We start from the raw sequence: 15,820 nt of genomic DNA on the forward strand, positions 1-15,820 counted from the left end.
TGTCCTTTCCTCATTCCCCAGTCACCCTCGTCAGGTTTCCAGGACCAAGTCATGAAGGATCAGCAATTATATAATTGTCTTATTTACATATGGATGAAAAACTGGGATTACCAAATTTTAAAAATCAGTCTTGAGGGGACTGAAAAGGTAGTTCAAGGCCTGGGGAACATTTGCTACTATTCCACAGGATACCAGTTCGGTCCCAGTACCCACCATCAAGTGGCTCACAAAACCTGTAACCCCTGCTCCAGGAATCCTGTGCCTTAACTGGTACCTGCACACAAGGCATACACTTATATAGACATACACAATACACACAAATAAAAAAATAAAACAAACTTTTTGTTTTCTCATTAAAGTATTCCATATGCTTTTATTACCATAATTGTTTATTACCACAAAAGGTTGAGAAAGATCTTGTTTTAGAATTTTTCTCCTTCTTGTTTCTATGATGACAGGATGTGGGTGCTTCTGTACCCAAGTATGTACAGCAGGTCTGAAAGCGAAGGCTCTTGCAGGACACTTCCCTTTATGGCTTTTGTTTTTATGAGGCCTGAGCTTCCCAAATCTGCTATGAAGGAGGAAGAAGCAAGGGTGGAAAGGCCAAAGACGCTGGTTGTTGGGTCCTTTGCTCAGAGCAGCACCCCAGAGCATCCCTTCCAGGCCCGTTCATCTTTCTTTGCTTCCCATACCCAGGAGGCCTTCTGAATCACCTCTTGGGCATTCGTTTCCATGTGGAAGTCAAGGCTCTTAATCAATCATCCTTCAGCTATTCTGAGTTGGGGAGCATGGGAAAACAAGGGGGAACCATGAAGTGGAGGCTGAAATTCAGATGTGGACTACCACACTTCTCTTTTGCATGTAAGGAGATTAGGAAGCTGTGGTTCTCACTGATTGTAATTTTCAAGCCTGGGGGTATGGAAGAATGCTGATATTGGTAATTTAGCCAGAGAGTTGAGTAGTCACGTATTTGTAGGAAGTAGAGAATAATGGACCCAATGCTCGGAGTCTCTCCAAGGTTATTAACAGTCTTGAACACAGGCGCCTGTAAGTAGCTGGACAGATGAGGGTGCCACACACATGAAGCAGCCAATCACAACTGATACCGCTGGTCAGGTTTTACTTAAATCATATGTGCTGTGGGATGTTCTGTATGTCCTGTGGGAGCCCGTTCTCGGGTTCCTCATGGCTTTACCCAGCAGGTCTGCATAGAGGATGATTAGGACCACGGGCCTGAGTGCAGGTGTCTGAGATGGTCTGCACTTGGCTGTACTGTGGGATGGTCTGTATGTCAAGTTGCTCTGATTGGTCAATAAATAAAACCTGATTGACCGTGGCTAGGCAGGAAGTATAGGCGGGACTAACAGAAAGGAGAAATAAAAGAACAGGAAGGCAGAAGGAGTCACTGCCAGCCGCCACCCTGACAAGCAGCATGAAAAGATGCTGGTAAGCCACGAGCCATGTGGCAAGGTATAGATTTATGGAAATGGATTAATTTAAGCTATAAGAACAGTTAGCAAGAAGCCTGCCATGGTCATACAGTTTGTAAGCAATATAAGTCTCTGTGTTTAATTGGTTGGGTCTGAGCGACTGTGGGACTGGCGGGTGACAAAGAATTGTCCTGAGTGTGGGCAATGCAGGAAAACTCTAGCTACACATATGTTGTATAAATTATTCTTAAATTAATGGCTAATTTAATTTTAAAATTGGGGACTTACATCTAGACCTTCTGCCTTTTTTGGTGAGCTGAAAAAAAAAAAGGAGGAGGAGGAGAAACAGTTAGTGGCAGAAGATGAACTAATTCCTTTTGAAATTAGAGATAGTGATGACAGGCTATAGATATGATGAAGAAATCAGATGCAGGATAATAGGGCTGAAGAGGCAATAAAGTTAAAAATCTCAGTAGACTGGACTAATAATAGACATAAAGACAGATACAAACGGAGCAGAAAAAGGTATCCCTCTCAAGGACATGTTCCATCCATACAACATCACAGCCAATTCCTCCTATACTGACTGGGTTGCTTACTGAAAAACTGTTCTCTAAAACCACAGACTACCAGAAACTGTGGCTCCAAATATCAGCAAAAAGAAAACCTTCCACTCATGTCTGGAGGATCACAGAAACAGCAAAGCAGCCTTGATTTGAAGAGCTTCAGAAAAAGGGTATTCCCAAGACAACATTCTGCATACGTGGTAACTTTGTCATGTTCAAGGAAGTGGAATCTTGGCCCACTGTTATCTAGACCTGAGGGTGGTACCTTTACTCGGAGTTCTTCTTTGCTCGGAGCCTCTCAAAATACTGGATCATTTAAATTGTATCCAAATTCCACACTTTCGAGGCCTGATACTCCCGTCTTTTTCTTTATTTCTAAGATTCTCCACTGTTCCTCTGTTGTGAGCTCTCCTCCACTGCGGTAGACCAATGAGGCTGACTCTGTTGAACTCTGGATTTGTTTCCGGAGGTGCTAGAATGCTCCAGTGAGCTCAGGGGTCAGTGGAGTTTTTCATAGTTCCATCATTCCTTTTCCCAGCAAAGTCTGGAAAGCAGAAGAAAGGTTTCTAATTGTCACTGAAGTTTTTTCCCTTGTAGCACCTCAGAGCCTTTTCCACATAGAATTTTGTGGTATTTATCTTCTGAAAGGAGAATGCTAAGACATTTGTTTGTTTTTGCAGTGCAAGGGGGTGGTCGAAGCCTCCTGCTTTCTAAGCAAGCACCACACCAGAGCTACAACTCCAGCCTCCACAGTGTTTTTCTTATTAATCTAGGGCCTAGATTCTAGAACTTTGAAAGCCTTAAGCAATCCGTTCCTCTGTGTTGCAGCTGGGTTAAGTTTCCAGGTGGTGGGGTAGTGGTACCTCAGATTCAATGAATACCTTCTGGGATGCTGTGGGCCCACCTGTGTCATGGCCAAGCCCTGGGTAGCTGAAGGTGAGAAGTGAGGGGTTCTTCTTCCATCCCACCCTGCAGTTCCAGATCTCTTCGGAAACTTTTTTCGTTACTTAAAAGAAACTTCCCCTTTGTTATGTCTGTCCAAGTCATACCGAACGGGGGGGCAGGGATGGGTGAGTACTGCTGCACCCGGACCATGCCCCACCCTTCATTCAAATCTTCCCCAGTTTTGGCAAAGCAATTTGAAAAAGAAACAAAACCAAACCACCAGTGCATCAGTTATCATTTTCCCCTCTAAGGCCAAAATGAAAGCCAACTCTTCCTTTTAAGGGATCTGGTGTCATATTAAATTAAACAACACTGTGAAGTGGTTAAAACAAACTTCTCCAAAGAAAAAGATGAGTGAATCTTCCAGAGTTGTAAAGAATTCTGCTGCGGCCTCGGCACTACTCGCAGGGAAAACTTGATCTGGAGCCCAAAACCCACAGCTGAGGTGGAGCCAGCGGTGGCCTGCGGCCCGGCGCGGGCTATGATTGGCTGCTCGGCCTCTCTCCGCGCCTGCGCAGTGTCCCTCCCGCCCGCCCAGCCCGCCGCCGGTCCGGGGTCTGTGGCCTTTGGAGGGTTCGAGCGTCAGCTGGCGGGGAAGCCGGCGAGCTGCCGGGATAGGCTAGCGGGCCGAGCCGTAGGCCCGGCTGCCCCTCCCGGGAAGAAAGGAAGGAGCTGCTCTCCAGTCCCCGCAGCCTGCGGAGGCCGGTGAGGGAGGCTGAGGAGCACGGAGACGCTGCGGGCGCCGCCAATGGCCGCCATGATGGAGCGGAAGTGAGCTCCGGGCGCGGGCTGCCGGCGAGAGCGCTTCGGTCTCGCTGCCCGGCGCTGCCCGGGGTCCCCCGCGCGGCGCTGCGGAGCCCGGCCCTCCCGGCTCTCGCGACCCCTGCCCCTCGGCTCCCGCCGCTTAGCCCCGAGACCGAGCGGCGGGGAGTGGCTCCCGGCCTGCGGCCCCGGCTGCCAGAAAGATGGCGGACCCGGCGGAGTGCAACATCAAAGTGATGTGTCGCTTCAGACCTCTCAACGAGTCCGAGGTGAACCGCGGCGACAAGTATGTCGCTAAGTTCCAGGGAGAAGACACGGTGATGATCGCGGTGAGTGCCCCCCCCCCCCAGTCCCCACCTCGCGCGAGGTCGGTAAGGGCGGTGAGTTCTGGGACGTGGCCGGTCGCGGAGCCCAGAGGGAGCAGGGCAGGGCATGCTCTCCCGAGCCGGGTTTGTGGGTTCAGAAGGCCAGAGAGGAACGAATACTGATCAGGAGACTCCGTGATGGTTCGAGGGTCACCCCCAACTCCAGTTCCAAGCTCTGGCAACGGGGAGGTGTCTTGTCTTTTAGCCTGGACACTCCCCTACCTGGTACTCTGGAGGCCACATCCCAGGAGCTAGTTTAGGGCACGTGTGTGTGTGTGTGTGTGTGTGTGTGTGTGTGTGTGTTCAGGATACTCTACGGGAGCTGTCCGTCTGTCAGTCTGTGTCTGTATGTTAGGAAACTCTCCTCCCTGGGGCTCTGGAGGTTACGTCCTGGGAGCTAGTTTAGGACATATTCGTGTGTGTGTGTGTGTGTGTGTGTGTGTGTGTGTGTGCGCGCGCGCGCGCGCGCTTGTGTGTGTGTGTGTGCGCGCGCGCGCGCGCGCTTGTGTGTGTGTGCGTGCGCTTGTGTGTGTGTGCGTGCGCTTGTGTGCTTATTGTTCCTGATGCTGTTGGTGTGCACTATCTCCAACTTGAGAAGAATTCAGAGTTCACCCAGAACACTGAGCTATGGGTCTAACTGTACTGTACGGTAAATAATAGATACCTAGTTTTAAGTTTTAAGGAACATGCTACTGGAGTTGAAATCCCAGGGAAAGAGGAAAAGCAGCTACAATAATGCTTGTAGCTCAAATGTTCACCCTCTAGACTTTGCATGTTAACCGTAATAAGTGGGAAATTAAGGTCTGTAAAAAGAATTAGTGGCTTTTCTTTGAAATTAGAGTAATTATGTCTAATGTTACAGTAGATATAAGTGGATTCAGGTTGGGCCAAATAAGTGTCAGAAAGATCTAGAATTTCACTCTTTACTGAGTCTTATGGGATAACAATGTAGGAAATTTAGCTATAAATGAGACAGAGTGTTGTAAAGACCTTATTAGGGCAGGAGAAATCACCGTTATTACATTCATACTAATACAAATACAATCTATCTTGAAGAAAGATGATCTTGGTAATCTGAGAAGTAGTAAATATTCCTTTGTAGTGTAAAATATAACTGAGGTGATCGATTATTGTTAGAGAAACCTGAAAGAGAACTTTTCATGTATAGCATTGCAAGTTCTCTGAAAACAGCATTCTGAATTAAAGATTAAAGGTAAATAAGAGTTTGTATACAAAACAGCAAGCCAAACTAAAAAGAAAATTCACCATTAGTGATGATGCCATGTTCATTGTCACTAGGATTCCATTTTTAATGTCAGTTTTTACTCTCAATTGTTTTCTTGAGTGGAATTTTATATTTAGTCTATCATTTGGGCTACTTAATATAGAAATAGGGCAGAGAGGTCACAGGAGACAGACCATTGATGATTGAAAGCATTGGCCTGAAGATGGTACTAAAGTTCTCTAATGGGTGTGTTAATGCAAAGATTTCCAAAGCTCAGTTTTGGAAATTGAATGTGTTAGTACCACATCCTCTTGGTAGGCTTTTGGCAGAAAAAGGAAATCATTAGGTCACTACCAGCTACCGCTGTGTGGAGACTGTCAGGCCGGTTCTTTGTTAATAAGCCCTCAAGATGCTCTTGCTATAAATGAGGTCATCATAAGGAAGGGAAGTTAAGTGTAGGGATCCTCCTTTTCTTTAGGCGCCTGGGAGTGGGGGAGAGGGGTGTATGTGTGTGTGTTGTGCCTGCAGTCAGTAGAAACTTTAAACTTCAGGATTTGTTATCAAACTTGAGGCTACTTATTTCTGTAGGATCTATGATTATTAGCTTCAGCAGTAGTTTAGACAATAAGGGTGCATTTCATTTTCCACTTGTATTAAGATAGTCTTAGTTCTCTGGGGTTTGTGCATATTTAAACAAATCTATAAATATCACTAAGATTATTTTGTCTGGAATGTCAAAATTTAGGATTTCCAAAATGTTTTCAGTTATGGTAGCTCACACTTTTAATCACAGCACTTGTGAGCCTGAGACAAGAGGCTTGTGAGAGCCTGGTTTTGTTTGTTGTTGTTTTAAAAAGCCAGAGGTGGTAACTTAGACCCTTGATCTCAGCACTCCTGATGCAGGAGGATCCCCATGAGTATGAGTTTAGCCTGGGCTGTGTATCATCTCACACACACACACACCCCAGGGAGAGAGGGAGGGTTGAGAGAGATTAAATTAGAAAGTAATTTTCTAGTGTGGGCCAAATTTGGCATATAATACACAAAGAAACAAAAGCTAGCCACTACTACAGAAAACACATTTCTTCTAGGTCCTTTCCTTTGGGAAAATTGTTCATAATTTCTGTTTCAAAGTTTCTGTAAGTAATACAAATAAGTTTAAGTGATGAATCGAAACTTTGGGTAGATGGTGAATAAAAAGTATAGGGAAAGTACACTATAAAACCAAGGGAAACATTAAGGACACTAAGAAAATATTTAATGTATTTCATTCATTATTTTAGGAACTGGTTTCTTACATTTTAATATGCTGGAGTCTTTGTATTCAAAGTTTTAGTGAATTCTATTTTAAAAGCCTATTGGGAATTCATAAGAGGGTTTAAGGAATGAAATGGAAGTCTCTATGCCAAAGAACCAGATTGAAAAAAATTATAAAACATGATTTATTTTATTCATTTTATTGGATCCTGAACATGATAAATTAGAAGTAAATAGTTTAGAAGACTTGCAGCTGGTTGGTGGTGACATATGCTTTTGATCCCAGTGCTTAGGAGGCAGGCTGATCTCTGAGTTTGAGGCCAGCCTGATCTACAGAATGAATTTCAGGGTATCCAGGGCTATACAAAGAAACCTTGTCTCAAAAAACAAACTGGGGGGCGGGGGAGAGAATTTCAACAGCATAACATGTAAAATTAAATTATTATATTTTTAACTTTTATTCTTCTCTCATACATTACATCCCGACCACAGTTTCTCCTCCCTCCATTCCTCTCCCTACATCCCTTCTCTCCCAGATCAACTCCTCCTGTTTCCCTTCAAAAAAAAGGGAAAAAAAAAAAAAAAGAGCAGGCCTCCCAGGGATCTCCACCAAACATAGCCTAACACGATACAATTATACTGGGCACAGACCCTTATATCATAGCTGGACATGGCAACACAGTAGGAGGAAAAGGGTCCCTAGTGCATGCAAAAGAGCCCAAGACATAACCCTACTCCTATTGGGAGTCCCCCAGAACACCAAGCTACACAACCATAAGGTATATTCAGAGGACCTAGCCCAGACCCATACAGCGTCCGTGTTTGACACGTCAGTCTCTGTGAGCCCATATGAGTCCTGCTTGGTAGATTCTGTTGGCCATGTTCTCATGGTGTCCTCGTCTCCTCTGACTCCTACAATCCTTCCTCCCCTCCTCTTATTTTAAATATGATTTTTTAAGTATCTTGTCCATTTTCTTTAAGTCAAATCAAAATTTAAAACCTGATTGTGTTAATTTATAATGTCACTGAATAGTAATCATAACACTGCTCATAAAGGAAATAATTAAGGACTCTGCTTTTCTTCTAATTTTAGTTTTTAATATTTTGTCCAAAATTTTTCCTGTTACCCTCCAAATCAATCATTTTAATATAATATGACATTCTGATAAACAAACATTTTGATCTTATAGTATTGTGTATGTCTTATGTAGCTTTTAGTTTTATTTGTGACATAAATACTTGGTAAGGTGTCATAAATACCACACTGAATGAAACAAATTATTCCCTGAAAATCTTTAAACACTACAAAATATCCTATTTCACTTAGAGAGCTTACAAAAAAAGAGAGAAAACAAAAAGCAAAAACCCCACATGTTCCCCTGAACTTGATGAAAACCCCAAAGCTAAAAAGTTCATAGAAATTATTTCTGTATCTGTGTGTGCAGGATTAAATGTCTTCTAATCATAGTTCCTTATACAGTATATTGTTCAGGTTGCCAGGACCTAAGCCAGCCTCCTGTAATTCATTGACATTGGAAGAGAATTAAAACTAATTAGATTATCTTGCCCGTTTCCTTACCTCAAGCAAAACATAACTTGCACTTACAAGTCAAATACTGGTTTGATGTTTAAACCTTGGTTGCCTTGAATGAAAACTGAAAGAGAAGAGACATTCTTACTTACCTTCATGTGTAAGGAAAATTCAGCACACACTACAGTTTGAAAGATCACTGTTCAGAATTTCTATCGGTAGCATATCCCTGCTTCATGACCAAATTTGGTTTGATCTGTGCAACCTCATGGCAATCATTCAAGAAATCTAAGGTATGATGCAGTTCACTTAAACTCATTCCTTGGATTTATCCTCTTGAAGGCTAAGTCAGATAGGGATGCATCTTGTGACTTAGACTTGTAGAGTAATTTTGAAAACATAGAATTATAGGTTGTATAATGTGTATTTCAAATCAAAGAAGTGAACTGAAAAAAAATTAAAGAACTGATATATAGGTTTCCTTTGTTTAATTTATTCAAAAGATAAGAGATGTGTCTTAACTGTGAAATTTTCATTGACAAGGTCTTGATTTCTTCCAAGGAAGCCAGGTTCAGTTAGTAAATTCATGACTATGTCTTTAATGATAACATTTGCCTTACATAGTAAAATAAGTTATTTATTTTTAATATTTTTGTTGGGGTTTATGTGTGCATATGTGTATGCATGCATGTATGCAGGTACCCATCGAAGTCAGGAGAGTGCATTGGATTACCAGGGGGTAGTTACAGGCTTTTATAACCTGCCTGGCATGTTAGGAACAAAACTCAGGTCCTCTAGAAAAATAGTAGGAAATCTTAACTCCTGCGCCATCTCTCCAGTCTCAAAATTAATATCTTAGAACTGTAATCCAAAAAGAATGTTTTGTCAAACAAATTATCTTAACAAACCTATACGTATGGGATTGAATGTCAATGTGTCAGTAGCATCTTAGCAGAAGGATACTTTTAGAATAATCAAAATTGATACCATTTTAAATTGATGCCCAGATGAAGTCATTTTTCCCATTAGGAATGCTTCCAGTTGCTGAGGAAAAACAAGTGGGGCTTAAATAAGTAAAGTTTTATTTTTCTCATGTCATAGCAATTTTAGAAATAGGTTCATATTGCTGCTGCTTCCAAGCCCCTGTTATAGTCTGTCATGCTTAGTTACTCACTTTTGATTATAATATTACATTTGCAATATGGATGCTACAACTCTAGATTTAATTCCACCAAGAAGAAAGCAGTTTCAACTGGGTAGTCCCTTTTATCAGGGAAGTAAGACCTTTTCAGAGGCCTCCTAGCAGATCACCACTTTATATGCTCCAGAACTGGGTCATAAGACCACCAGTTGCAAGTGGGCTAGACTAGTAGAAAGTCAGAGGGAAAAGAGAAGGTTTGGTATAGGTAGCCTTGTAGAACAGGGCTTCTTAATCTTTTCCCACTTGCCTAAGGGATTCTTATGGTACTTACAGTATATGGGTATATAAAACATAAAATATCAGACATTTACTGATAATGGTAAAATTATTTTAAACATTCCTTTGATACTACTTGTTAAAGTTGAATACGATTTTACATATTAATGAGGTAGTTGTGCTTGTTTACTTTTACACAAAGAATTAAATCTGCAAGATATTGAGTATCTTCGTAGGTTGAAAAGAACCAACTCCTCCAAGTTGTCCTGAATGTCTGTGTGCAGTGCATGTACACACACAAATAAATGTAATTTAGTGATTTTTTTCTCTGTTTGTTTACTTATTTGTTTGTTTTGGTTTTTCAAGACAGGGTTTCTCCGTGTAGCTTTGGAGCCTGTTCTTGAACTCCCTCTGTAGATCATGCTGGCCTCCAACTCACAGAGATCCACCTGCTCCTGCCTCCTGAGTGCTGGATTAAAGGTGTTTGCCACCACCACCCGGTGTAATTTAGTTTTTAAATTAAGAAAAATCAGAATATAAAATGCATATACTCCAAGGAAAGGTAGTTGTGAACTGAAAAATCCCCGGTAACAAAGGTCAGGTTAGTGCCAGGGGTATGGGTCAGTGATAGAGCATTGACTTCAAAGGTCAGGTTATAATAGGTTAAAAAAGAATAAGAAGCAATCAAGTAGAGCAGAAGATTTGTCAGTGAGTCTATGAAGATTTAATTAAAAAACATTTTACTTATTTTTATGTGTACTGGTGTCAGTGTGAGGGTACCAGATTCCCTGAACTGGAGTTACAGACAGTTGTGAGCTACCATGTGGGTGCTGGGAATTGAATCCAGGTCCTCTGGAAGAGCAGCCAGTGCTCTTAACTGCTGAGCCATCCCTCCAGCCCCAGATTTAATTTTTAAAATAGGTTGAACACTAGTAGGAACAGTGTAATCATTGTGGAGAGCTGGCTTCTAAAGATGAGAAAAAGAGGGACAGAAGTTCTAAGTAGACACCTGAAAAAAAGCTGGATCTCAAAATATACAACAGTCATGTTTTTCTAGGGAAAACAATTTCAACATTATAGAGTAGTACTTACTAGGCCTCCTAACATGAGCACCAGGGGCTGAACTCATGTCATCAGGCATGGCAGGCTCTTTTATCAACTGAGCCATCTCACTGGCCCCATGTTCCGAATTTTTAAAATTGTCTAGGCTTCTGGCTATTTCGTAGACTATCGAAGTATTTCTCCAGGTGTGGTCTCTGTGGTCCCCAGTGTTCTCATATTACTTTCCATAAGGAATCCACAAGGCTTAAAGGACTTTCAAAATATGATTTTCACAGGGTTGACATTTGCATTTGATCCTTGCTGCTGCCACTTCAGACTTTGGTTTTTGAGTGTTCAAGCTCCTCTTGACTCTGGGCTCTTGAAGCATCTTAGCAATGCCTGCACTGCTTCCTCAAGCCAGCTGGCATTATGGCTGGTGATGGAAAGCGGGCCAGTGAGTCGGTGCTTTTTCTGTGACTGTCTGACGTTCTGCTCTTCTCTAGTGTACTCTCAGCACATCAGTTAAGTGCTGTAGTCACTCAGTTGTGTCGTGTGTACCCCACTGTTGCTTAAGCTTCCACTGAAACAGAGAATCTGTCTTGGTCAGTATGTCATCTGCATTCCATAAACATTTGTTAAAGAATAAAAAGCTGAATCAAAGTTGTTGAAAGAGGACTGAATTTTAATTGACAGATTTGTCTATTTTAATGTCATCATTAACAACAGTTTTTGTTCCTGTAAAAGTTCTATTTTTCTTATCTGCAAAGTAATATTAATATTGAAAATGGAAGCCAGTCCTGGAGGTGAAAGGCCTGAAATCTAAACTACTTTGGGAGTTTGAGCCAAGAGAATTTTATGTTAAGGGCCAACTTGGACAACTTAGTGCAACTCGGTCTCAAAACAAAAGTGCTTTTAAAGAAGGTGAGGAGGGCTGGGGCTAGACCTCAGAAGTGGCGTTATATGGATAGCAAGTGGAGCGGGAGAGATAGAAAATTGAATCTCAGTACTTACCAGAATAGATCCTCGGTACGAGGAGAGCAGAAACGGCTATGCTTGTTTTCGTGGAGCTAATTTGCTAAGATTTCTTCCCCTTGAGGTGCAGAGTAAGTATACTATTTTTAAAGAATGTCATGACATCTTTGAGTTTTAAAATGCCCACTCATCTGTAATTTGTGTAATACTTTTGCTTTTATTTTTCAGTCCAAACCTTACGCATTTGATCGTGTGTTCCAGTCAAGCACATCTCAAGAGCAAGTATACAATGATTGTGCAAAAAAAATTGTTAAAGGTAAATATGTTTAACTTAAACTCTGTCCCAGCAATAAGTAAAACTTTGTTTGTGATCTTTCCCATTTCCAAACATTGCTTTTTCTTTTTAATATCCCTTTCACATACATTAATTAGAAGAAAGTTAAGTAACAAAAATATGAATACAATTAGTTAATACATTGTACTTTTCAATGACCGTGATCTCATATATTGCACCTACTTAAGGCTGTTACAGGGATTATGTTACAAGCATATTCTTGAAAAGTGAGTTTCTATTCACTATTCACGGGAGAATTTCCAAGGTAGTATTATAGAAATGAAACAGTGTGAGAATGAAGTGGCTAGATAAATTTCCAAAAATTAGAAAATACATCTCTTTTTTCCTATTCCATTGTTCCTTCCTCAAAGGCTTAACTTATAGTCATTAATGAAACCCTAAGGAGTTTATTAGGGATTTCCAAGGATTAAAAGAAAAGTAACACCTATGAGAGTATTTTCCAGTTTTATATTTTCTAAAACCGTAGAAATCTCAAAGCAGAGTGGGTGCTAAATACTTAGCTGGAGTTCATGTTTACTGTAAAAATGCCTTTTTATCAAAGGGCTTTCACAGTTTAATTGTTTATGATTATTATATTTATTGATAGTTCTAAAAATACTGCTTAGTTTGAAGCAAAAATCTTATGATATCTGCCAGACATGTTAGGATTAAATATAAAAATAAATAAGTAAGGACCAGGCCTGGTGGCACAAGTCTTTAAGTCCTGGACTTGGACAGCAGAGGTAGGCCAGTCTCTATGAGCTCAAAGCTAGCCCGGTCTACATAGTAAGTTCCAGACCAGTCGAGTCTACACAGTGAGATCCTGTCTCAAAAAAGAAAAAGAAAAGCAAATGAGTTAGGATTAAATAGCAGAGGTAGTATAGTATATCTTAACAACAAGAGAAAATTGAGTTTATAGATAAAAGCAGGTTTATAAATGTGATGGGGAAAACTATAGACATTCTTTTCACAATAATTATATATTGCATATTGAATGTAAGAGCCAAAATCATCACAAAGAGTGAAGAATGGGGAGGTGGTTCTAGGAACAGGCATGAAATGGATGGATTGGGGCATGAGGAAGCATTGCTAGGCAGCATTAAGGGCCCAATTGAAGTTAGCTTCCAGAAGAATTGAATTTACCCATTTGGAGTTTTACCAGGCAAGGACAAAACAGGAGAGAGAAAGGCAAGAGAACTGATGATATTGTCAGTGTAACATTTATAGTGGTGTACCATGGTACCTAAGGTAAGTTCAGTATGAGGAACTGTGAAAGACAGGAAAAAATGATGGTGGATAATGGGCAAACTGGGAATGCCTATAATGTCAGCCCTTGGGAGGAGACAGGAGGATTACCAAAACTATGAGGACAACCTGGGCCATCTAGGGAGTTCCAGACCATCCAGGGCTACATATTAAGATCCTGTCTCTAAAAAAGCATAACAAACTGATAGAGAGGTTAATAGGTTATAGGTTCCAGAAGACAAAAGGCTTCTTGGACTCCATCAGTCAGGTGTAATAGAAGGTGAATGTTTAAATTAAGATTACAGTGGTGAGGGCTGGAGAGATAGCTCAGAGGTTAAGAGCACTGGCTGTTCTTGCAGAGGTCCTGAGTTCAATTCCCAGCAACCACATGGTAGCTCACAGCCATCTATAATGAGATCTGACGCCCTCTTCTGGCATGCAGGAAGAACACTGTATACATAATAAATAAATCTTTAAAAAAAAAAAAAAAAAGATTACAGTGGTGCTGTGGTTAGCTAACAATGAAAGGCCAGGGTCTCATTGTGAAATTGGCTGTCAGTCATATCAAGTATCTGAGAGGGCAGTCAGTGTCCCAGTCAGGTTATATACTGTTTGGACTTTAACTCCACCAAGAATTACAACAAGAGTGATATCGGTGAGAGGCAGTGAACTGGCTGCTAAAATTTTTGTAAAATGAGGGAGGATTAATTTGTCATTCTATAACTGCAACAAAGAGGAACAGTGGTGCTATACTGTGTTATAGCATCAATAATTTTTCCCAAAGATTGGATTATGGACTGTACTTATATTGCATTCTTTGCAACCCTACTTTGTGTATGTGTTTGTATGTAGAGGTCAGAGGTTAACCTCAGATATCTTCTCAATTGCTGTTTTGCTTTTTAAAAAAGATTTTTATTTTTAGTATGTGTACCTAGACGTCCATCTGTTGGTCTGTTTCTGTTTGTCTGTGTGAATGTTTGCCATGGATGTACAGGTACTCATAGAGGTCAGAAGAAATTGTCAGATTCCTCCTCCTTTTCCTTCTAAAGACTAAAAGCAAACAGTAAAATAGTGTTAGTGGCAGATTCTTGTTCATGGGAGTATTTACCATAGAACTCATTCTTAATATTACATTGAAAAATGTTGGCAATAAAATTATTATAAAAATTAAAGTCTGAAGCCAGGCAGTGATGGCACACGCCTTTAATCCCAGCACTCAGGAGGCAGATGCAGGCGGATCTCTGTGAGTTCGAGGCCAGTATGGGCTACAGAGTTAGTTCTAGGAAAGGCTCCAAAGCTACACAGAGAAACCCTGTCTCAAAAAAGCCAAAAAAACAAAACAATACAAAAATTAAATTTGAGTAGATTTGAAGATATGAAAAATTATTACAGTCAACCGTAAGTCTACCAACCTTTGGTCGAAAGTCTTTGAAAAGTAAAATATGCCATACCAAACATATACACCCTCCCACCACCCTGTTCATTATTCCTTAAATGATACAGTATAGCAACTGTATAGCATTGGCTTACATTTAGTAGGTAATTAGATGATTTAAGTAAATAAGAGGATATGAATAGATTATATGCAAACATGCCTGTCTTGTGTAAGAGACTTGAGTACCTATGCATTTTGGTAGGTACTCAGAGGTCCTAAAACTAGTCCCTCTTGATACTGTTCTTAACTGATAAAAATGCAATTGCTGTTGCCATATTTGAATACTTAAATGTAATCTTAGCATTTGTTGTCTTTTCCACACCCCAAACAACATAGATAATAGTAAGTGCTTAGTAAATATTTGAACATTGCATAATTCACACTCTCTGTAATTATATAAAACTTTAAAAGTGGTGCTTAAGTCTCAGATGTGTTATTGCCTCAATGTTATACAACTGTATGTAGTCTGGCAAATGTATTATGTAGGCATTTCTCTACAAATATTTACTTAGTACCAATTGGGAAGTAGCAGGATAATTTAGATCATATCATGAAAGGACATTTTACTTCTATTATTTCTAAAATACTTTAATTTTATTTTATGTGCTTGGGTATTCTGCCTGCATGTATGACTGTGCAACACTTGTGTGCCTGGTGTCTGCAGAAGTCAGAAGAGGCGTTGGATCCCCTGGAGCTAGTTACAATTTTGAGCCTCCATATAGGTGCTGGGAATTGAACCCAAGATGCTAGAAGAGTGGCCAGTACTCTTAACTGTTGAGCCACCTCTCCAGCTTCAGAAGGATCTTTTTAAAAGATATATCAAAACATTGAATTGTATGCTTAGGTATGTGATTGGTTGAAAGATCTTAAGCAAGAAGACAGTTTGACATAGACCTATTGAGAGTTATATATAAAGTGAGTAGGAATGGGTCTGGTCCTGTTTGCCCTGTTTCTTTAGAATTGCTGGCATAGGTATTACTATCCCATGTATTGTAAATGTGACTCAAGAAATGATTTTATTTCCCTTAAAAATAAAGGAGCCGGCGCTGGTGGCGCACGCCTTTAATCCCAGCACTCGGGAGGCAGAGGCAGGCGGATCTCTGTGAGTTCAAGGCCAGCCTGGGCTACCAAGTGAGTTCCAGGAGAGGCGCAAAGCTACACAGAGAAACCCTGTCTCGAAAAACCAAAAAAAAAAAAAAAAAGAAAAAGAAAAAGAAATGACCTACAGGCTTGCCTACAGCCAGATCCTATGGAGATATTTTCTTAACTGAGGTTTCCTTCAATGAGATGACCCT

General features: G+C 40.8%; 1 protein-coding gene across 1 annotated transcript in view; it reads left to right on the forward strand.

The window, feature by feature from the left end:
* Positions 1-3,470: 3,470 nt before the first annotated feature.
* The window catches only part of Kif5b (kinesin family member 5B), a 47,630-nt gene continuing 35,280 nt past the window's right edge, over positions 3,471-15,820 (forward strand). Inside the window, exons 1-2 of the mRNA XM_028873020.2 lie at positions 3,471-4,032; positions 11,740-11,827. Coding sequence (XP_028728853.1) covers positions 3,907-4,032; positions 11,740-11,827 — 214 coding nt within the window. The 5' untranslated portion in view covers positions 3,471-3,906. The remainder of the gene's footprint in view (positions 4,033-11,739; positions 11,828-15,820) is intronic.

This window comes from Peromyscus leucopus, chromosome 5 (assembly GCF_004664715.2).
Source record: "Peromyscus leucopus breed LL Stock chromosome 5, UCI_PerLeu_2.1, whole genome shotgun sequence".
NCBI classification, from domain to species: Eukaryota; Metazoa; Chordata; class Mammalia; order Rodentia; family Cricetidae; genus Peromyscus; species Peromyscus leucopus.